Here is a 23,576-nt window from a genome sequence, read left to right as displayed (position 1 = left end):
GATGCTTTATCCAGCACTGAAACAAGAAGCTGCCAAATTACTGTGCAAACAATGTGTTAACATTAACCACTGATGGGACTCTAGGCACACGGTAGAGTCAGGGGAGGACCAACATATGCCAAGAAAGAGGTTGTTCTTGTAGTTGATGTGCAGTTGCAATGGCACTAAAAGAACCTAAAGTAACTTGTGCTCTGAATATTTATGTGATATTACTGTAGTAAAGGTGTTTTGCAAGTGTATATAACTCGTAGCAAAAATAATCATATCAACTTAGAAAATTATAAAAGGAAGGAGAAAAGAATTATTGTTGTTGCCTACAATGAGGCAGATAGTTTATTTTGTGCCACTGTAAGAAGAAACGTTTGTTGCGTGACCTGAACAATGTCTCTGCGAGTGGAACAAGTGCACAGATGTGAGGAGAGCATTCAGAGAACATGTCAGACAGTTCCTGGTATTGATGGTGTACTGTACTGAATAAGGTCCCGAGACAAAGCAACAGGCAAAGGCACACTTTGTGGATAGTCAGAAGAATATGTTTAATAAAAATAATTAAACCTCAATTTCCTCTATAGAACTTCATAGAAAGTAATCCAATAAATTACAAATGACTTTTAAGACGCGTTTTCCTGCACTACATAAAGAATTATTTTTGACTACACAGACCACAACTTGCAAATATTACAACTTTTCCAATGAAAGAAAAAAAACAAGACAAAAACTGACCAGGGTGACATTTAGGATATTATCAAGCTTGAAATAAAAATACAAAACCATTGATGCTAGTTTTGTCATCTCAGTGATTACATGTATGAAAACTGAATGAAAACCTCCCTGTACAGCAGTAGTGTGTTTTGTAATTCCTCTTGCATATTGGTCATTGTTTACTTGTGTGTGTATGTATACGTGTGTTCAACGCAGGTATAACACTGCTTCTCTAGCACTGGCAGTGCTTTGGGAGTCCTTATACAGTACAACCGAGGAGAAAAGAAATAGCACTAGTAAAGCAAAAAAAAAAAAAAAACCCAATCATATGTCTACCAGTTTTGCCATTTGTGTCCTAAAGAGGCTCAGCACAGTCATCAACCCATCAACCCATCGCTGTGGGGCAACACAAAGGGGCTAAATTTGTTAGATCAGTCACCTACAGTAGAAGTAGCAATGGCTGGGTGTTTGCATAAGGGCACTACAAGTTTAAAGAGAGCAGAGGTGTAGATATACAAAATGACAGTGGCATGTTTAAGTTCATTGCTCAGACATAGAAAAATACCGCACTGTTAGTAGTAATATAATAATAATAAAAAAAAATGCATTTGCATTGCAAGCAAACCCATGACGAGGTCTATATATAACAGGCATACAAGAAAACCAATTTAAAGCAACATCAGAAGTCAGACGTGTCTTCAGTCTTTGTGTTCAGACCGTGGGGTTGTTCATGGTTTAACCCACCAAGGAACAATGCTACAGCAATAAGTAAGAACTTAACAGACTGAGTTATTTCAGTGGGTTTCTCCAGCACAAGGGGGAGCGCTCTGTTGTCCCTCCCATCCCCCACCCTCAGTCCAAACAAACCTCAGAAATTATTTTTTGTATTTTTGAAATGTCTATCTAACAGTCCACTGTGTAACAGCAGTCCTAGAGAAAAGCACTGTTGTGCTCGAGAAAAATTACAAAAGGTACTTCGGCTTGAGTGAACTCCAGTGTTACAGCTTTAAAAAAAAAATGAACATGTACAGCGATGATGAACGGAAATGCACAGGCATGGAGCAGGAATCTGAGCAGGTTGCTTCGTCAGACAGAAGTTGAATGAGAGAGTGAGGTACAGGATAAGGGCACTTCTACATCTAGCTGAAGCTCCATCCATCAGCAGAACAGAGTCAAAGACGAAGTGAAACACGCGCACACAATGCTGCAAACTTCCAGCGACACAAGCTTCTATTATTGAGCCCTTCCTGAACTAGCCCATCTGGCACTGTGTAAAAAAAAATGTAATACTCAAAGACGATGACATTTACTACAATCTTAGCCAGAACTTGAACTACTTTGTGCTTGTGCCGTGTAACTTCTACAAGACTTTGGTAGACAGGTGATCATGCAACACGGACATTTCCTCCAAATCTGCAGTGAGCGGTGTTCAAAAGGTGTAAAACACTTGTAATGTGGTTTACACTATATCATAGCTTACAAAGGCCCCTCCCCTACTCAATGCATGACATTCAGACTGGGAAGTTATGGAAGCAGTAGATACCAGGTGAGAGGAGTAGACCAGCCAAACAAAACAACACAGTGGAAGCTCTAAGTAAAAAAAAAAAAAGGAAAAAAAAGGCCTCTGACACACACATTCCAGCAGAGACTAGGACACTGTGTACATGGACAGCACAAATAACACATCCATGCACATGTACATTTGCACAGTGAAGCCAATCCATTGAGCACAGTTGAGGTAAGATGCAGTCAAATACGCCGGGGCTGTAGTAGTAGTAGTCTTAGTAATAATATCCATGTCATCAAGAATCCTGAACTTCTCTAATAAACAGAGACCACAAAACTCTGTCAGGACCTCACAGGGTCAAAGGGCAGTTTTTGGCACACAATAAAAAGGTTGGTTTCTGTTCCCACAGCTCAAGGAGTTTGTTAGACTCTGACACTGAATAAAGAAAAATACGTGCAAGTTAACATGTATGCCTACTGTGGGGAGCTAAAGTGCGCCTTGGACATGTTGGAACATGTTTTGTAAGGTGATGGTGAAAAAATGAAGATGAAACCTTAAAAACATATCACAGAATTAAATTATGATCCGATTTGAAGGATTTCAGCTTATGTTCTTGATTGAATAAAAATAATACTTATACAGATTTCCCCTCAAAACTGAAGCGATATTAGAGAAGGGGCTCTAGATAATTCTGTCTCCAGAATGGATGAGGAACAAATGTGGAACTGAACCAAGTTGACAGGTAGGTGTGAGGTGTGTGCACTAGGGTGGAACATGGCAGACAGAGAATCTACAGCTTCAGTGACATTCATTAGCTGCCCAAGTTATTGCTGACATATCCAACGTATGATCTGCAAAGCATAAGTGTCAACGAACCTGTAAAAGTACTGAATATTTACAAGAGAAACCAAAGTGTTTGTCAAGTGTCATTCCCCCATCCCCCAACAATCAAAATATATTAATAGTACAGCTCAACGAGCATGTTGATGTAGTTTCACTTTTTTAATAAAATTAAATCCTGACATAATTACAATAATGCCTTTTTGTTGCAATTGTACATAATTGTGTGGTACAAGTTCACAGATTCAGAAATCTACTAAAGTCTGACATGCAAAATGTCTCAAAACAAGACTGTACCTTGTGAACAAACACTGAAATTTTATTTCAGTTCCTTTTAAGTCAGTTTTTTCTTTTTTTTCTTCTTTTTTTGAGGTTTTTGTCGTCTTTATTACACAACATTTTAGTTAGTTCTTGTATTTACACGTAAAGAAATCGATCGCAACATAAGTGCTGGAAAATCCATATATATGTGAATATATGTATACATTTCTAGGCAATACATAAATAAATTTATAATAATATATTCATAGGATCAGTCGTCATCACTGGAGTCTGAATCATCTGAGGATGAGGAAGAGCTCCCAGACTCTGATGAAGATGACTCGCCTTTCCCCGAACCTTCAGGCCCACTGTTCTCTTTTTGTTCTGCTGACTCCTCCTCCTCTTCTTCTTCGTCCAAAGCCTCTTCTAACGCCTCGTCCTCCTCCTCTCCGTCCTTCTCTGCTGCTGGCTGCCCTGTCTCCCGTGGCAACGACTTGGAGGCGGAGGCCGTTGGAGGAAGAGGAGCAGGAGGAAGGGTGGTGTCACTGTTTGAACTCTGCGGCTGTGTGGCAGACACAGGAAGGTTAAGGCCTGGAGTGAGAAGCATCCCTGGGTAAAGCATACTGGAGAGTAACAAGGGGTTAAGAGACAGTGGGTGACTGGAGGCTGCAGAGGCAGCTGAAGCACTTGGTGGGGCGGTGGCAGAGGAAGTGGAGCTGGAAGTTGAGGAAGGAGTGGTGTTCGAGCCCTCTGTCCTTTCTCCTTTGGTGTCTGAGGTGTGAGAAGGGGCTTTAGAGGCAGATGGCTCTCCTGTTGCACCGCTGGTGGTTCCCTTTGACTTTTCCTCTGGGTTTCCTGTGCCCTCCTGAGCCGGCTTCCCGAGCAAACTGCTCATGCTGAGCAGGTTGGGCAATCCAGCCATACCGGACAGCATCATGGGAAACATGGCAGCTAGGTTGCTCGCGGCCAGGTTGCTAGCATCGGACGGCAGCCCCATCAGGCCTGCGGTGAGCTGCAGGGACTGTAAGCTCTGGAGGTTCTGCTGGAACGCCTGCAGGCTGGTGAGGTCCATCCCAGAGAGGAGGCCGTTGGCCAGCAGGGGGTTCAGGCCGAGGGCAGAGGCCGCTGTGTTGGGTGCCGCTGCTGCCGCCGCCGCCGCCGCCGCCGCTGCCTTGGCCAGGGGGTTCTTGGGTCGTCGTCCACGCCTGCTCACCTCCTCAGGGACGATGGGTCCTGTCAGGATCCTGTCAAACATACTCTCTGGGAGGTAGCCCTGGGGGAAACGCAGAACATAAACACAGCGTTAGCAGCTCTACACAACACAAACCAGAGGGAATTCTCCATTAAAAATACTGCAGTGTATATGTCAGATAAACATACACCCAAGAGCCAAAACATGATGACCAGCATGGTCACTGCTCTAACCGGTCCATGGCTTTGTAGCCACAAACAGAGGCATGTGAGCTGTGACACATTTCTCCCATAACCATCATTACTATTTACTGTAACTTGTGGTGTGTTAGCCCTCTGGTTTCTGTCAGTTCAGACCAGATGGGACCGGCCTTTGCTCCTTGGACCCATGTCAGTTGGTACTCACCTCTGATGCCCACGATCATAAACCTTCCTGTTTTGATGATGCTCCATCCCATCTGGCCACAATGTGTTGGCCCTCGTCAAAGTCTTTACACCATCCCATCCCACACATCCAACATGTTGACTACAAGTATTGATTGTTGACAAACCATCTACTCTTTCCCAGACCTTGAACTGACCAAATTATGTTGATTATTGGTACAATAATCAACAAAGGTAGAAGATTTAGTGCTGCTATTACATTACATTCATTTAGTTAAAGAGCACCTAACAACCTGTGTATATTATAGAAAATGTCCAAAATGGCCCCTCTTCTTTCACGTGATGTAGTTGGACTCATGGTTTTTGATGGTGGGTGTGTTTATTACTCACCGACTGTTTGACCACATCAGCCCATTCAGGTGGGACTCCGTACTCTGGGTTCTCCTGAAGGAACCGGCACAGATCCTTCAGAGGAGGAGCAAAGGCTCCGCCAACCTTCAGAGAGAATGCCAGGCAACATGAACCAGACTGTTACACACACAGTTGCCCAGAGCTAAAGGATGTAAGGCTGCTTTTGAAAGGATGACTCTGATATTGAATAATTATTGTGTTGCCGCAATACAAAGGATTTTAACAACACACTGAAATCCAAACCCAAACACACCTTGCGTGCATTTCTCCTGTTGATGATTTGGACCCTCTCCTCTCCTGTAAGGCTGTTGACATCTATCTTGTTGGGGTTCCTACAGCGATGCCGCTTCTGCTTTGGCCGACCGTCCTGGAAGTGGAACTGCATTTGCATCTTATTTACCCCCTGAGAATGAAATGGAAAAAATCTTATGTTAAAGGAAAATGTAACAGCAGAATATTTTATGCACAACCTAGTTACTAGTTCTGTTCACACTTTATATATATATATATATATATATATATATATATATATATATATATATATATATATATATATATATATATATATATATATATATATATATATATATATATATATATATATATATATACAGGATATTTATTCCATGACATATTATTTCAACTGAAATCTGCATTTCATTTTTTTTTTTTTTTTAGGTTAAACCTGCTGCACCTTTTTTTTTTAAATTTTTTATATTATTATTTATGATGAGAGGACAGAAAGGTAGGACTCACAGGAATGAAGGCTCCGGTATCTGCTACGAAGCCGGGGTGCTCTTTTAGCCACTGCTCTAGATCTTTCCTCCTGGGGGCGTCGTCCCCAGCAAGCCGGGTGCCATCTTTGAGGTTGATGACTGGGACTCTGCTCTCTGTGTCCGCAGGCACCTGACCTGAGCTGTGGCTGTAGCCCGGTGCAGAGGCCGCGGCCATGCCCACCTGGCCAATACCACCCCACCCTGGAGGCACCTGGGGATACACGGAATGCAACAGTGTTCTTCATTTAGAATACCATTAATACATTCATTTGAAATGTAGACATAGAGTACGCTATACAGACATATAACAGGAATACTGTGTGTAGCTGTGCTCCAATCTTTACAAAAACAAGGAACACATAAAATCTGCCTACCTGATCAGGAGCTGCAGGGACTCTGCTCCTGTTCATAAAGAGCAGATCCACCCCCTCTACGTTCTTCCTCCTTCCCCTTCGCTTCTTCATCACAGGCTGGCCCTCCACTGCTCCGTTCAGCCTCATCTGACCAGTAAGACCTGGAGGCACTGAAGAAGAACCAGCTGTTAGTCATCAACTGTGTCACTCATAAAGCCTAATTAAATTAAATGAAGCTTGAAGACACATCTGGAAAAAGTCTTAAATATCTTACAGACTTAAATGAGCCCTTTGAAGACTAAAAGCTCAATGATATAGACTGAATATGCATATTCTCTATTCCATAAAAAAGGGAAGGTGACGAATGTCTTATGCTGTTGTATGCAAATCACCAAAACCTTGCTGCCATCTAGTGGTGGCAAAGCAAAACAGGACAACCTCATCTTAAATCATCTGCTATTACTACATTTTGAATAAACACACCAGTCTGGAAGCTGCACTGAGGCTTGGTGATATCAGTCAGGCCGGTGTCCGAGGCGCTCTGCAGCTCATGAAGCCGGGCCAGGTACTGCTGCTGGGCCTGGGGGCCCTCCTCTGACTCTAGAGGCCTCTTCAGAGGAAGTCCCTGTTTTTGGAAGGTCAGCTTCAGACCTCCCTCCTGCTACAGACAGACACCAGAGAGTGAGACAAGTCTAGAAAAATACTCAAGGCAAGGCAAACACAGATTTATGAACAAGGAGAAATGTTACACTATTTAAAAAAAAAAAAATCCTTCCCAGGGTGTTGAAGATACAGGGAAGTTTTCTCTGCTTCTTTCAGTAATTAAAGAACCATGTAGTAATTTTCATTGTAGCTCACAAATTATCTAATTTCTAACAAATTCTTATAACAGCAAATATTGTTCAGGTTTGTTCTTGTTAGTAGTATTTGGGACAAATGGACACACAGTGGGTAGTGGCTAGCAGGGCGGAGGGGTAAAGTCTGTTCATAGTTTGGAGTGTACCGGGAAGCCATGCCAAAGAGATAGCTGCTGTCAGCACATGAAGTCCATATTTTGAAAAGGGAACAAGCAGCAGGTGTTTTGAGGATCTGTGATGGTAAAAACCATGAAATATAGAAAAATAGGCCGATCAAAAAGCAAGACAGAAGCGCGGAATAAACTGAAGTGAGTCTCAAGCCTGCCAAGTTAATTGCCACATTGCCTAGAAGCACATTAGAAAACACCCACAGCCTAGGTTTACATTTCAGCTAGATTATAAGCAAGACCCCTTCAGTCTAGAGAGGTTTCAAACTGAACCTTATTATATTCTCGTGACTGAGTGATTTGTCCTGATGTAATCGCAGCCTCAGAGCATAATTCAAATAGTGTGTGTGGGAAAAGAGAGAAAGGCTGCTATTAAATTAATCTCTTCTCCTGCCAGGCAGTCAAAACCACTAATCATACCCAAAAGAAAGACGGAAGAAAACCAGAGAAACATGCTGAACATGGCAGCTAACACCGGTCATGGCAGCAGAAGTGGTAGGATCCTACGATTAGGGCGAAGCAGAGGGAGGAGGGGAGGAAGGGAGAAATCAACATACATCGTTGAGTTTTACTGAGAACTCCTTGTTTTCTGCAACATGCTTGGTCACCTTTGACCCCTGTGGCGATGCAGAGGGGTCCTCGCACAGGCTGTTGGCATTGTCCAGCAGCTTGGTGGTGTAGAAGGAGGCCACCGCGCCTCCCGGCTCGTAGACCCGACGTGTTCCTGGCCACTTGCCCTTTAGCACTGCCTGGCAGATGCTGTCCAGGCGGTTGATAATCACGCGATCCTAAGCAAACGACAGGACAGATGACCAAACTCTAGCATGTCTGATTTCCCCATTGTCAACAGCCATGTTGTAAGTTTTCATGCCGATATATTTTCTCAACTTAAAATCATTAAAACTGACCGTCATTAACAAAATATGTGTTATATTTGATGATAAAATACTACTGTGTGACCAGAACAATCTCCTTTGGCACTGTCATTATACCTTACATCACCAACAGTGTCTTGATTGCACATATTTACAGTTATTCACCTTTGGCCAGTAGGATGCAGCGAGCATGTATCCTCCTCCCTGCAAAGGATGCGACGAGTTGTTGGTGATGCCGTTCTCAGCCACATGGGTGTCTTGAGTTTCATCCTGTGTAGTGCTCAGAGATGCCACACTGTCCTCGTCGAAGCCCTTTACACTTGTTGCTGCAGGCACTGTCATCATGACAGGACACAAAGATGGACATTATAACAGTTATTCAGTACTATTAAACACTGCCCAAATCTAGAGCATCGGAAAACCGGATATAGTAATTTTTGTTTGTTTGTTTGTTTTTGTAACTTATCTAAAATTTAGTTCAGTTTTGGTTCACATTTCATTACATACAAATTAGCTAATACAATTTAAAAAAAACTAACAAACAAAACTTAGCTCTACATGTTTAGTACTCACCTTTCTTCTTCCCGCCCTCTCCCTCGCTTTCGCTGTCATCAGAAGATGATGACGAGGAGGACGATGATGATGAAGAGCCAGAGGAGCAAGACGAAGATGAGGAGGAGGAGCTGGACCCGGAATGTGATGAGGAAGAAGAGGAAGATGACGAAGAGGAGGAGGACCGTGATGAAGAGCTTGAGGAGGAGCGGTCCGAGTTAGACTCTGAGCCACGTCTGGCCTCCCTGTGACCCCTCTTGCTGGCCTTCTTGGGTTTCCTCTCGGAGGAGTTGGGAGTGAGGGGTTTGGTTCGTGCTGCCGCCATCTGCCTCTCGCTGTCCTGCATCTCCAGGACAGGCTTCTGTTCCAGACCAGTGGGTGTAGCTGGTGGTTGAGGAGGGCTCCAGCTCTCGCCCTGTTTCTCCTTGCTCTCCTCCCCCTCCGAGGCCGGTTCCACTTTGGGCACAATCCCAAAGGACTCGGTGTCTCTCTGGTTCGCTGGAGGCAGGGGAGAGCCTGTCAGCACCGAGCTGGTGGCCTGGTGCTGAGGGTGTAGGAGCGGGGTGGATGTGCAGCGCGACTGCTGCTGTGCAGCTTTTGTTTGGCTGTAGTTGCGTTGGGCAGCCATGAAGCTGAGCTCAGGGTCTCTCAGGATGTGGTAATCTGTGCGACTGACGCCATGCTTGGCAGCACCAATTAGCAGGTCACGGTCATGGGTACCGGCTTCCCACCAGACGGGTAAGTCAGAGCTCATCTGGCACAGTGACAGGCGCTCGAAGAGTAACGAATGCCGAAGGACCTGTTCCCTCACCTGCCGAAGCAGCTCTACTCTGTAGAGGGTACGAGACGCTCGCTCCTCCGTGATAGGCTGGATGGTCAGAGACGGGTCAACCGCGGAGTCTGGAGCAAAGACGGAGAAGCAAGTGTGAGAGAGGAAATAAAGGCTGCTTTACCAGTGGGACTGTCAGACCTGTTTGTGCCAGGAGTTACAACATGACACTGTTTGTCTTTCCACAAATTATTAACCTTATCAACCCAACCTCAGAGTCAGGACTGCTGAGCAAGCTTGTTTACCAGGCTGCTACTGACCTCTACCCAGAGTAAAACCATTTACAGCCAGGAATACATGGATTACATGCCATGTGAACCAGTGTTAAAAGACATCTTGAGCAAAGTCTTTGTGTGACATTAGGACTTCAGGCTAAGCATAAACACCATTTCTGACAATACCATCATATCTTAACATAACAAAAAATATACAAACCAGAAAAAAACTATTAGACAAGCATCATGTCTTGTTGTGATCATGTGATACAGTGTAATGAATTATGTATTATCATGTGTTGTCATGACATAGTTAACTGTTGAACATCAAAACAACCTCTCATCATTATGTGTGAACAGGCAAAAAAGCTTCTGACCTCCTTCTTTGGGTGGCAGGCGGCACACTTGTCGGCACATGGCAGTGAAAGCACACAGGTATTTCTGCAGGCTCTCGTCGGTCTTCTTGTGCAGCCGAGCCATGGCCCTGAACTTGGTCCAGTCGAACCGGCCAAGGTTTGGATCAAAAACAACACCAAAAGTGGAGACCACCCGGTAGAAGTCGGCCTCTTCCCGTCTGGTCCATCTAAGAAATACAAAACATTTGCACTGTAATAACCACTTAAACAGACAATAATATATGTAGCAATGATACAATCTCACTTAACATTCTTTTCACAATGAGTATGAGCTTCTGTTTTTTTCACTTCCTTGATCTGCTCTGTGCTCTGACCTTTGTTGACGTTCAATCTTAGCGGCCATCTTGGGGTTGAGGGTGTCGTTGAGCGTGGGGGGCAGTGGGCAGAGCGGAGTAGACAGTAACATGGTCTGCTGGGACTGAGACTGAGCTTGGTGAATGTTTAGGATCTGCCGGCTCTTGGTGTAGCGCTGGGAGGCTGTGATCAGACGCCTCAGCCTGGCAGTCAACACTGAGGACGAGGGCCAGTAGGCAGTTTCGCCTTCCGTAACTTGAACTGCATCTGTATATACAATACACGTTCAAAAACAGATGAATGAATGTTCTTAACTTTTCTACCACTTCAACATGCTGGATTTCTGCTGATCAGTTACACAGAAACTAAAATCATTTTAATAATATCCTTCAAATTTTTAGTTTTCTCTGATGATAATCCGCTGTTGATTACAAGTGTCTAATACTCACCTCCAGCATTGTCAGTGACAACCAAGTCTCCAGGAGAAGAGGCATCATCCTGCATGAGAGGAAAGAGTGTGTTTATGGAGGAATGAGCCCTGGACGTCTTATTTGATCAAGAAATATAAGGTTGATAGACTGCAATAGATTTTATGGTAAATCACTACTACAACTAACTGAAATACACACAATTTATTCAACTTTTCAGCCTATTGAATAGTCCATGTCTCTGTAGTTTTTGTTGTCTTACCTCCATATCGTCCTTCAGCAGAGCGGGAGCAGGCTTGTACTCTGGATCATCCCCATCCCTGCACACACACGTCAAGTTGGTGTAATTTCCCAACATGGCTGAGGCAACTTTTTTATATATTCAAACTTAAGCCAATCATTTTATAACAATAGAAATAATCATGTTTATAAGGCCTAGGACTGATGTGATGTACCCACCCATCCATAAAATCATTGCTTCTCTGTTCAGCAGCAATGGCCTTTTCATCTGGTCGTCCCACACGCTCTAGGAAACACAGGGTAGGGTCTGCACGTATAGTGTTGTACTTCTCATAACCTAGGAGTGCACAGGAGGATAAGCAAACAGCAAAGTTAGCAAAGGATAGTTCATGGAAACCCTTAGATATGGACCACAAGCTGGCTGATTTCCCACAATTACTTGGCATCAATGGAAAACACTAAAAACAGTGGCACCAGAACTATCAGTTATAATATATATATATATATATATACACACACACTTTTTGCTTAAGCACTGGCTGTCACACAGCAGCTTGTTAACGTCTGATGTCAGGTGCAGACTATTCCTGTATGTAAAAGTGACCGCTCTAGAGCACTTCCTATTTGAATTACAATATTATAAACAACACACACACAGCAAGAGATGAGGCATCTTACCATGCTTGTATATGCCCAGCAGTAGACACTTGTCAGCAATGGCATCCCACCACAAGGCTGGCAGCTCTGAATGATCAGGCTCTGGCACCCAGATCTTTAATTCGCTGGAGAGGAGGAGCAGCAGATATGAATGTGGTGAGGCTTTTATTGATTTCCTTCATTTACTGACATCTAACAATCTGACCTCACTTTATGTTTAGACAGAGACAACACTGTGGAACACGAAATGACAAACATACAGCCTACACTTATGGAGGACTTTATTCTCAAACAATGATAACTGTACAACCAAAATTATGAACACATTTTTTTTTTTAAACTTTAAATGGGTATTTCTTTGCAAACAGTGGTTGTAACTACCCGACAGCATTGTACTATAGAAGACAGAAAAAAAAAATCATAACCTTCACCAGCAGGTGGAGCTCTAAAACCGTCTTATTCATTTTGCTGATCAGCTGTTTCTTCCTTCAACAGGTTGATACAGTATGCTAATGACTACACTTGCCACTCTAGGAAAAAACATTATTACACAGCTATTTTACGTTGATATGGTTACACTAACTGTTGCCGTTATACAACTCTGTCTGGGTCGATAAAGGTGTATTTAAGCTGCTAAATCCACCATCTGTGTATATCATGAATACAGCTCTTAACAGAACCTAAGCAGCTCAGTTTTACAGCCTTTACTACGCAGAATGTTAGGTACCATCTACTGTGTGTCTTATATTAATTTGAAAATAGATGCTTGTGTTTCAAGAGTCCTATGAAGTGAAAGATGACGAAAAATGCTAGCAACACTAACGCAGAGGGGAGAAGGTGTATGTAAAGTAAGGTAACATCTGAATAGGTCAAAGTTGAGCTCACCTGGAGTCCACGCCGTCTAGCACATTCTGGGCCTGGTTTCCTATCACCTCTTGTTTCAGGTAGTAGAGCATTCTGACCCTGAGCAGCACCCTGCACAGAGAAAACCCAGCGGTCACAACAAAGCCCTGACTATGCACAAATGCTGAGTGAGCAGATCCAACACACACATGCACGCACACACACGCACACAGGCAACAGCGCTTTGAACACACTCCAAATGTGTGACAATTCAGCTCTAATCCTAAGACTGTGCTATATGGTCCTTTCATTTCACGACTGTACACTACAGCATACAGTTGTAACAGTGCTGGCCAAGAGCAGTGTAACAGTTATAAATCATTACTTGTGCAGCCCGTCCACAGAGCAGGACACACACTGCATAACTCACTGATTGACAGGTATTCACACCAACTTGGTGATTTATTGTATCACAGAAGTCGACATTACTGTACGGATCTCGCGGCAAGTAATGAGCAGCTCCACAGCTAGGCTCTTAGGACTGAATGAACAGACGCAAGTCTCTCTACAGTCATCATACGGTCGTGCTCTGGCAGTAGATGAAGGCTGGGAAGGTAGAGAGGGGCTGACTCACAGGGGAGACATTAGCTCTGTGATGCATGATCACACATCACAGCCAGTAGGCTTTGAGCAGAGACGCAGTGAAGTGGTGGGAACTGTGGTGTGCTGGTGTGCCAGGCTGTAATGTCTGGTCTGCCTTGAGATTTTGCTTAATGTAGAAAGTGTTCTGTGTAATCATTTTTGTATAAACACAAAATTATTTTAAATTCCACCGTGCAATGTCTGCTGCTGGAAAAATGCGGTGCCAAGGTTTAAGGATTTCTGGCATAAAAGCCAATTCTCTACGGAGTGCTGCTTCTGCTCTGGATTCATTAGCTGGCCTACAATTATACTTTAGTGAATGGTTACATCTCCCCGGATGTGTGACATTGTCAGATGAGCATGGGAAACATCCACACTGACATATTGAGCTGAATAAAACCCCATATTAAAACATAATGACTTTTTCTAACTAAATTAATGGCAAGTAGATATGAAAAATAATTAATTTGCCAAGTACCTGTAAATTGTTAAATTAACTCATTCTTAGAACCAGAAATCAAAGAGCACAATTACCTGTTGTCAGACTACCGATGTCAGAACACCAGGTTCATACATAGAAATAATATGTACAAGTCATGTAAAACTCTCCAAGTTAACAGTGACACTGTGTACATCTTTGTAACTGCAGCCACTTACCAACAATACTATATTCATCTATCACTTGATGGATCTGTTAACTCCCCTGTCAAGGCTTCTCTACAATTCAGCTCTCCTTTAGAGAGCACTGGGGGGAAAAAAACGGACTGCTACTCTTAAATAAAGAGTACCAGGCATTCCATCTTTCTCCTGGTGTAACTAAGCTGAATATTGTTATAAATGAGCCCTGTATCCTTCCCTGATTCACTGACAGGACCTGGAAAAGCTGCAGGGCTTCTAGGTCTGTCTGTCTATCCAAGTGATGGATGTCTGTGGTGACCAGTCTGGACTTGTCGAGCTGGTAAATCACAGTCTTGAACTTCCTACCTCTCCCTCCTCCACCCTCCATCCTCCTTTGGGCCCGGACCCGCCCAGGAGCAGCTGCTGCTTCCTCTGCCTGTCAGCACAGCCCTTCATCACTCTCCCTCCAAAGCCTTTGTTTGTCAGTGTCTGTGTGTGTCTGATGTGGTTCACTTGGAGAGGCTGCAGAGGATCTCAGAGCAGTCATACACAGTCTCCGAGAAGCAAATAAGCCAAGTGCGCGTAACACGAGCGGCATGCAAAAAAACTCCCTCATGGTTTGGTCACAGAAAACAATCCGTCAAAAACCAACGTAGCAGGGAGATACTAAGCCACAGATGTCATTCTGATTCAACACACAAACACCATGTAATTCTAATGTGCCTGCTCAAAACTGTATACTGCCAGAGAATAATTACTCAATACAGTCTTGTTCCTTTACTACAGTATACAGCACAGGGACTGTCTATATTGATACTTTGAAAAGTACAGGCAAAGTGCATGTGGAGGAAGAAATTAACAACAATATGACCCATCATGATCAGAATTGGAGACCTTTTACGCTTAAAGACCTCTGGACACAACCAGAAAAATTCCATGCTACTTCCTATAGTTTCCATTGCTGTGAAGAAGCTCTGTCATACTTTTACGGTCCTGTTAAGGAGGCCAGTGAATGCCCCCGAGGCCACCCACCCTCCCCTGCCCCACCAGACACATTCCAGGTCCTCAGATTGAAAACGCACAAGTCAGCAAACCCTGCTGACTGTGTGTCCCCATTTGCCCGGCGTGTCACATATCAGACAATCCCTGGATTCAGCACTACTAGACCAGGAAACAATGGGGAACTTTCTATGGAAGCTGCAGCGCTCTGCGTCCAAAGCCCTATGGACACAAGCCATCTATTTGGTTTTATTTCTCTCCGGCCCATGTTTTGATAGTGGCCATCTTTATCCCCTCTGTCTGTAAATAAGAGAGATCTATGACGGCCATTAGCTGGGCTGAAGTCTCATTAAGATTTGTATCAGTCAGCTGGTCTCGAAGAGATGCATATCCGGTAATGATTCAGTAAACTATCAGCTCCAATAGTCATTTTAAAGTCACATGTGATTTGTGTTTTGATACACTTAAGCTGAATTCTAATAAAAAAAATAAACTGATGAAAATTTGTACCATGCGAGCACGTGCCAGCTACAGTATAGGTTTAAACACAGATACAACAACACTCTCAGTCTCACCCACAACAAACAATCAAGCCACATGCTAAAAAAGATACTCCCACTGTCAGTTTAATCTGATAACACCGTTTTAGATGGTTAAGAATAATTATCTTGTCAAGTTGTTTCATATACTTCGGGCTGCGAAAAATATTGTACATGTTGTCAATGAAATGGATGAAATCTTAAAGGTGAATCCCTAAAATGGTATGTGTAGAATGTAAACAATGCTATAAGGAAACACTCACTTGTTGCAGTGGTGTTTGAGGTGTTTCTTGTAGCCGTCGTCCTGAAGCATGTGCTCTGGGTTGTGCTTCCTGAGCCATTCAGCTTTGTGGATGTCAAAAGAGCTCGACTGCGTCTTCATCTTCTTACCCTTTCTGCCCCGAGGGACTGGGGCAGACAAACCTAGTGGAAGAAGAAGAAGAAGAAGAGGTCAAAAGTCTGGGAAGGTAGAAATGATGATAATTTCCTAAATCCCCCCCTGGCTTAATTTATCCATGTATCATCATCTGTTGAAAAAACAGGGTGGACAAATTTAAGGTCCTGAGACTCACCCAGGTGATTTTGAAGCTCCTTAGTTTGTCCATCCTCAGTAGGGGCAATCAAGTCCCACATGAAGCTTTTGATTTTGTCATCTCCACGGTAATGGACCAGGCAGTAGGACAGCAGGGCCCTGCAGATTGACTCTACATCCCGCTCTGTAAGCTGCTTCTTAAAACGCCCATGGTTGAGAATATCTTTCCAACGACCCCACCTGGATAACAAACACCAGATTTAGGAGGAATTAGTCACAACTGGCTATAATCCTGTGGAACAATGCATTTCTCTGTAATCACAGTAACAGTAATCACAGTAATCACAAACTTACAGTTTTTAAAACCATCTTACCCATATACAAGCAGGTTCTTCTCTACCCTGAAGCACTCTGTGCGTCCATAGCTGTTAAGGCGGTCATGGTTTCGCCTGAGCTTAGGTTTGGTCTCATCGTTGTCGCTCTCGCCCTCTGAAAGCTCTGCCAGCTCATCCTTAGTGGCGCTGAACGGCCTTGTTTGTTTCCTGACGCGAGGTGTGTCGATCACCAAACTGTTCTGTAGTTAGGAAATGGAGGGAAAAGTGAAGTCTAAGCATTATATCTTTGTGAAATATTATAATGTAGTATCTTTACGAGCAATGTCCAAATTTTGTGGATTGCAACATTTGGGCCAGTACTTACTCTGCCATTGACCATGTCCATATCAATGTCAGCCTTTTTAGCCCACTTGTCCCAGAAGTTGGGGTCATCCAGAGAAATGTCTGTGCGGTTTCCGGACGCCACAAAACTGGCCTAAAAGCAGACATCACAATCATATTAAACCCATAATCAGATCTGCCGTTCCCCATGTGCCTGTACCATGAGCTGCTCCTGATCAACAACAGCAGCCAATGATCGTGTTAACGGAAGAACACTAAATCAAGTATACCGGTATACTATTTCAATGTGTATTAAGCTGTCTCTGGTCACACATGGTGAGGACAACATTATATGAAGTTTTAGTTGAAGTAACTTGTGTCAGAGCAGTTAACCATTTAACTTACCTTAGCAAAGGTGGAGCCTCGTCCCTCAGACTCGATGGTGATGGTCTTTGTTCTGCGTTGAAGGATCTGATCAATGTCTTCCTCACAGAATTTGGCCCCTTCATCCTCTTCATCCATGATGGCCCCATAAGCACCACGTCGCAAGAGATCCTCTATCTCTTTCTTGGAAAGCTGCTGCTGCTGCACAGCCTGGTAGGTCAGGAGAACCAAGGACAGATGGTTACAGTCAAGAACAAGCACCCCAACAAATGAAAAATAAACGATACTGGCCAAACACGTGATGAAATAAAACAGTATAGAACACCATTACATCGTGAGTCAAACAGAGACTAATAAAACTTTAGTGTTAACATAAATAGCTTGCCAAATTCGCACACACACACACACACACACACACACAGGATTATTAAAATCATAATACCAGCAGCCATGGATATAACCCCAGCAGCTGTTTAGTATGCAAATATGTTCAACCAGACCAGATGTGGAATTCAGCTAATAGCTCAACCTCCTTATAGTTCAGATAATTCTCAGAGGACACCAACCATAGCTTAACATCAACCTACACACTTCACACACTGTTGACACACTCCCTCACAAAGAGATTAGACTCTAATAGGATTGGGTACACATCAAGTGGAAATTTTCAAAGTGAGCTCCAAGTTTTGTCTTTTTTAACCAGTCCTGTTTCTTTGCTTGGCATCCTGTTTCTGTCTACCATCTGTTCCAGTGCTCCTCTAATGTCATTCAAGAGCAAGCATGTAACAGACTATTGTCTTAAAACTTCATTCATATAACAGGAAGGTTTGAATTAGTAAGGGTGAGAAACAGGTTTGATTTGCTTTTCAGATTTTCATACTAAATGTGCCATGCAAGTTAGTACTTTAGATTACAATTTCTAGAGTTTGGGTTTTGTCACAATAAAACATTGTGAAAATTATTATCCTTAAGCCACACCATCCTGACTCCTTAATTTGATGAGGGGATAGTTGAGTGGAACAATTTCATGTCTAGTAAACGTGTGAAATGGATTAGACTCATCACAAGCACGGTCGGAAAAACAAACATCTCTTTTTGAAAATTAGCTGAGCATAATTTTAACGACTTAGTGATGCAATTCCCCATTTCTGTTCCAAATCATTTGGGCAATTCTCAAACTTACCCCTCCCCCTGTGCTTCCTCCCAGGCTGTTATCTCGACCACTCATGCTCTGCAGCACCGCTTTGTCAAGGCCCAGCTTGAGACTGGCGCGATCAAACATTTCCCGTTCGTATGAGTTCCTGGTGATCAGTCGGTACACCTTCACTGCCTTGTTCTGACCGATACGATGGCAGCGAGCCTGGGCCTGTGATGGACAGAAACACCTGAGTAAAAAAGCACTAAAAATATGTTGAGGAGCTTTTCTTTCATGCGCCCAAACGACGACTGCTTTTAAATAACTGATAAAAGTGAAATAGCAACTGTTATTCTTGAGTATCTGCACATATTCCTGATTGGGCACAGTGTGAAGCTCTTTCTGTGATGATGAGTTTGTTGGCAGGTGTTTACATGAGCAGATGTCAGAGACAGAGATTATTATCAGTGCATCGAAAATCTCTAATGGATTATTGCATAAATCACTGTACATTGCATTTACAGTTAGGCAAGAGAGAGGGTGAGTGTGTGTGTGCGCATGTGTGTGTGTCGTACCTGCAGGTCATTCTGAGGGTTCCAGTCAGAGTCAAAGATGATGCAGGTGTCTGCTGCTGTGAGGTTGATTCCCAGGCCACCAGCTCTCGTACACAGAAGGAAAACAAAGCGATCCGAGTCGGGCTTACTGAAGCGGTCAATAGCAGCCTGCCGCAGATTCCCACGGACTCGTCCATCTATCCGCTCGTACAAGTACCTACAAAACATAAATAAATAACTGAATACACACCTATTTTTATTTTAATGTATAATGTATTTTCCTGAGGAGTTTGATTGAGTAAAACAAGATTTTGATAATGGTTTGAACCTGTCATAATAAAAAAAATTCACCTAAACTCTTCTCCTTTATTTGCCATCTATACCTCGGAAGCAGCAAGATAAGATTATTCCTACAAGAAGTGGTTATGCTCTTTCATCCTTGTGTCCATTCTCACCCCCTCCCACAATCCGACCCCCTGCCCTCCCCTGGGTAATCCAGTTCCACTCAGGAGGAACCTCACAGAAACTCCGACTTGTCTAATGTGCTGGAGCCCTGAGGGCTTCTGTAACCTGCTGCTGAACCCTGTCTGAGGTCTGTGCTGTGCAGCGCCTCACATGTTTACAATAGTTAAGGGTTTGCTCCTGCTGCTGCTGGTGAGGAGCCAGAAGGAAAAGAGAGAGGGAGAGGCAGAAAAAGAGGCTTTGGAGCAACAAAAGGACAGAGAAGTGAAATGAAAAAGACAGAGGACTGACTCTGGGGAGAATTGAGAATATAAATGAAGACAAAGATGAGAACAAGAAACTTAAACTCTTTATTCCCTAAATCAGCCAATCCATTTCTAAACTGAACTAGCTGTAAACCCTTCCCCATGATTGTCTGGCTGAATGTTCCTGATGACTACATTGCAGGTTTATGAATGGGGCATTTGGGCATTGCCCAAGACATTTCTGACACAAACAGTTCCAGGCACAGTGAGGAAGGCGGGGTGAAGCATGATAATTAGATTCTCAAAGCAGGGTTGTGTTTTGGCAGAGCATCAGGTTCTACACGGTATCATCATGGCCGTGATGCAAGTTCCTTTTAGCACCGAAGCAGGAAAGAGACACTCTGTCTGTCAGAAAATCCTCTGACTTATTTGTGTGACAGCTTTTTTTAATCAGCCTTTGAACTTTAAAACTGAAACAACCCAGTGGAGCTGATATGTTATAGATTTAGAAAGCTAAAGGTTGGGTAAAAATAACCTATTTATAATCTGTAAATCTGATGGAATATATTTTTTAATATTTTGTCAAATTGATTGATTCCATGGGATCCACTTGGGTATACAAAACAATAGTGAAAGACAAGAGAAGAAAATACTACACCCAATTTCTGCACAACTGCAATTTCCAACAGTGAAAGACACAGGTTAAATGAACTGAACATTTTAAATTACCTGCAGGTATGAGTGTGAATGTTAACATGGTTTCCTGTAATCTGTATGCATGTTGCATGTGTGCACACTAACTATTGACCAGGGGGTGCTGGGATATTTCCAGCCCCCAGAGACCCACAGCAGGATAATGGATGTAGAAAATGGATGGATAGATCAATGGGTGTATGTGTTGTTCTGAGTCATTTGTTGTGATGAATCACAGGGCTCCATACCTCTACTTGCTAATGCTTCTGCCAGCTGCTCTCACTGACCACTGGCTGTCATGTATTCCAAGCTAAAACACACCACTGTAGAAACTGAAACGTACTGTTCCTTGCCATTTGCAGGCATTGAAGTTTCCAGATGATAATATATTCCTAGTAATCTGTACTGATACCTGCTTGAAATGTGATGCTCCTTTTGATTCATGAAGAATTTAATAAAGCATTAAGTAAGAGTAATGTTATATGTTTGAGCATAAGCAGCACTTAACAATGAAAAATGCAATGAGAGATATGGACATGCTGATTTTACTGTGCGCTATGACAGAAGGAAGCAGGAATTCCACTCTTCCCATTTAAAATACCACAGTTTTTCCATGACTTAAGTCATGGAAAAAACTTTGCTTTTCTACAATCCATGACATTTAAAATGTGAGACAATTTCAAAATCACTTCTCCAGACTTCTATCTCTTCAAATTGTGACCAGTAAATAACAAATCCTTCATCATTACCTTCTCTGAATGAGGTAGTCTTCCAAGATGTCCAGGCAGCGCACCATTTGGGAGAAGATGAGCACTTTGTGCCCTCCAGCCTTCATCTTAGGCAGAAGTTTGTCAATAAGGACCAGCTTTCCTGCAGACTGCACCATAGCCTGCAGGTGAAAGTCCATGGCAGTGGGGCTATATACTTCCTTGAAGTCTTCCAGGATCTTCTCTTCTGCCCCTGATAGGCAAAAGCAAAAGCATGGATACATCAGGAGTTTCTCACGCTTCTCTCTTGTTTTCCTCCCACAAGAACAAGATTCTACATTACAGATGCAACATTTATAGTATGGCATTTATTTTCAGACAATGTGTTATCTGAAGCAACCTTGCATTTGATACCGATACTGTGGTTTACTTAAAAAAGAAACAAAAGCAAAACACTAGACAGTGCTAATGCAAACACCTAAGAAATCTGATGAGATTTTCATGGCTTTTTCAGGACAATCTTATCAGTATGCAGAACCGGTTGAGGAAACAATCTCTTCCGGTATCAAATTATAGTGCACCTACATCAGCTACACAGGCTAAACTGGAAATTATGTGTGTGCAGATGTGCTGCATCTATGCATACCCAGATCACAGCAGTATATTTGAACCATGTTTAACTATGTTAACCTGTACAGTGTTTCCCACAGGTTTGCAAAGAGACTGTGGCGGGGGATGAATGGACAGAACGATACACCAAAAGCCGAAAAAGCTATTTGTGGCGGACATATGGGAAACACTGCTGTATTTAACCCTATAAAAGGAACTGTCCTACCTTTAATGAGGTAGGGGTGGTTACAGCACTTTCTTAGCTCCATCATGGTGTTGACCAGATTAGGCATGTTTGCCTGGCCAGCTCCTTTAGCTAGGAAAGAGAAGTTTTTCTCTAGGATGGCGCGGTAGTATTTCTTCTGAATGTTGGTGAGCTCAACTTCAATGATGGTTTCCTCTTTAGGAGCCAACTTTTTCTCCACGTCCTCCTTCAACCGGCGCAGCATCATGGGCTTCAGGATAGCCTGAAGCTTCTGTACCTGTGGTCCAAAGAGATAAGGACGATTACTCACACCCAGTAACTGCTGAGGCATACCATATACACATACGACACAGGCATGGGCTTACATACTGTAGCAAATCAACACTGGTACTTTTGAATGGTATACCAAAGGCTACATCATATACTCTCTAATATACAGTATATACAGAGATCAGGCATTACATTATGATCACCTGCCAAATACGCAACAGACTGCGATGCATTCTGTATTCTGACACCTTTCTATCAGAACAAGCATGAACTTCTTCAGCAATATGAGCAACAGTAGCTCACATCTGTTGGATCGGACCACACAGGCCAGCCCTCGCTCCCCACGTGTATCAATGTGCCTTGGCCGCCCATGACCCTGTTGCCAGTCCACTGCTGGTTTTTGAGATGCTCTGACCCAGTCGTCTCACCATTACAATTTGGCCCTTGTCAAACTTGTTCAAATCCTTACGCTTGCCCATTTTTCCCACTGACTGTAGAGTTAATATCTGGAATTTTTATGTATTCAGTTTTGAAACAAGAGTTCAGATTATTATTTCTCACCATAAATCAACAGTTTGTGCTGCCGTAGCACACTCTGCAAAACCCAGTTACTACTATACCCCCAGCAGTGAGCCAGCTGTCCCCTACCACTGCTCTTTTTTATTACACTTGCAGGTCCCCATCTATCATCAGTTATGTTATGTGCTGTGCTGATAAAGTACCCCTTCACAGCATCAGCAAGTTCTACTATTAAAAGGATTTCACATTCACACTGTCCCTAAGAGCTTCCACTTTAGTATCCAGAGTTGAACTGTAGCAGTTCCAAATATTTTAGCTTTCAAAACGAGCACCATACTTCAAACATGCTTTGATGGTCTTTTCCCGAGCATCCCTTATGCGCTACTGGCTAATAATGACATAGCAAACTGCACACTAAAACCTTTTATTCTTGTGGGCAATGGTGTCAATATATAGTCCAACAATTGCGCTGTATAATACCCCATTATCTGCTATCATTATCCACCATATGCTGGGTGTGTGTCAAAATGTCACTGTGCCCTAGTTGGGGAAAAGCTGTACCAAGAGGATCTTCATATCACGTGTGCTGAACAATAATTATGCAATGTTTATTTCCAACAACTGTTACCATTTAGATGTCTAAAATGACACCATGTTGTCAAACCTGATATACCAGATTCATCAGGTGTATTCATGTGTTCAAGTATTACAGCTACTACTAATGTATGTTCATTGTGATATCCATATATCTTTAACTCTGAATAGTCACAAAGATTAAAGGTAAGGACATATTCTTTACAGATCTGTAGGATTACCTGCTCCTCTGTCTTGAGGTCTCCGAACTCCTGCATGAAAGTGTTTTCGGAGGGGAAGCGTGCAGGCTCCAGGAAGTGGAGCAGGCTGAAGAGCTCCTCCACTGTGTTCTGGAGAGGCGTGCCTGTCAGCAGGACCTTGTGCTCCTAAAAGAGGACAAGAGGCATGAGGGAGGAGAGGATTATAGCAATTAAAA

General features: G+C 43.1%; 1 protein-coding gene across 6 annotated transcripts in view; it reads right to left on the bottom strand.

The window, feature by feature from the left end:
• Positions 1–446: 446 nt before the first annotated feature.
• Positions 447–23,576, bottom strand: part of chd9 (chromodomain helicase DNA binding protein 9) — a 70,669-nt gene continuing 47,539 nt past the window's right edge. For 2 of the 6 annotated variants that reach the window (XM_084000565.1, XM_084000566.1), the window contains exons 14-39: positions 23,383–23,526; positions 21,800–22,055; positions 21,007–21,217; positions 18,879–19,074; positions 18,352–18,534; positions 17,190–17,378; positions 16,828–16,938; positions 16,503–16,702; positions 16,169–16,368; positions 15,860–16,019; positions 12,841–12,930; positions 11,977–12,080; positions 11,518–11,635; positions 11,321–11,378; positions 11,080–11,128; positions 10,651–10,897; positions 10,298–10,503; positions 8,898–9,776; positions 8,490–8,659; positions 8,007–8,237; positions 6,909–7,086; positions 6,447–6,595; positions 6,053–6,283; positions 5,550–5,699; positions 5,276–5,380; positions 447–4,583 (exon numbers count right to left, since the gene is read on the bottom strand). In XM_084000565.1, coding sequence (XP_083856691.1) covers positions 3,582–4,583; positions 5,276–5,380; positions 5,550–5,699; positions 6,053–6,283; positions 6,447–6,595; positions 6,909–7,086; positions 8,007–8,237; positions 8,490–8,659; positions 8,898–9,776; positions 10,298–10,503; positions 10,651–10,897; positions 11,080–11,128; positions 11,321–11,378; positions 11,518–11,635; positions 11,977–12,080; positions 12,841–12,930; positions 15,860–16,019; positions 16,169–16,368; positions 16,503–16,702; positions 16,828–16,938; positions 17,190–17,378; positions 18,352–18,534; positions 18,879–19,074; positions 21,007–21,217; positions 21,800–22,055; positions 23,383–23,526 — 5,817 coding nt within the window. In that variant the 3' untranslated portion in view covers positions 447–3,581. The remainder of the gene's footprint in view (positions 4,584–5,275; positions 5,381–5,549; positions 5,700–6,052; positions 6,284–6,446; positions 6,596–6,908; positions 7,087–8,006; positions 8,238–8,489; positions 8,660–8,897; positions 9,777–10,297; positions 10,504–10,650; positions 10,898–11,079; positions 11,129–11,320; positions 11,379–11,517; positions 11,636–11,976; positions 12,081–12,840; positions 12,931–15,859; positions 16,020–16,168; positions 16,369–16,502; positions 16,703–16,827; positions 16,939–17,189; positions 17,379–18,351; positions 18,535–18,878; positions 19,075–21,006; positions 21,218–21,799; positions 22,056–23,382; positions 23,527–23,576) is intronic. The other 4 variants (XM_084000567.1, XM_084000568.1, XM_084000569.1 and 1 more) reach the window with 4 other exon arrangements.

Source organism: Trachurus trachurus, assembly GCF_905171665.1.
Source record: "Trachurus trachurus genome assembly, chromosome: 3".
Lineage (NCBI taxonomy): Eukaryota > Metazoa > Chordata > Actinopteri > Carangiformes > Carangidae > Trachurus > Trachurus trachurus.
This window is presented reverse-complemented; position numbering and strand designations above follow the sequence as displayed.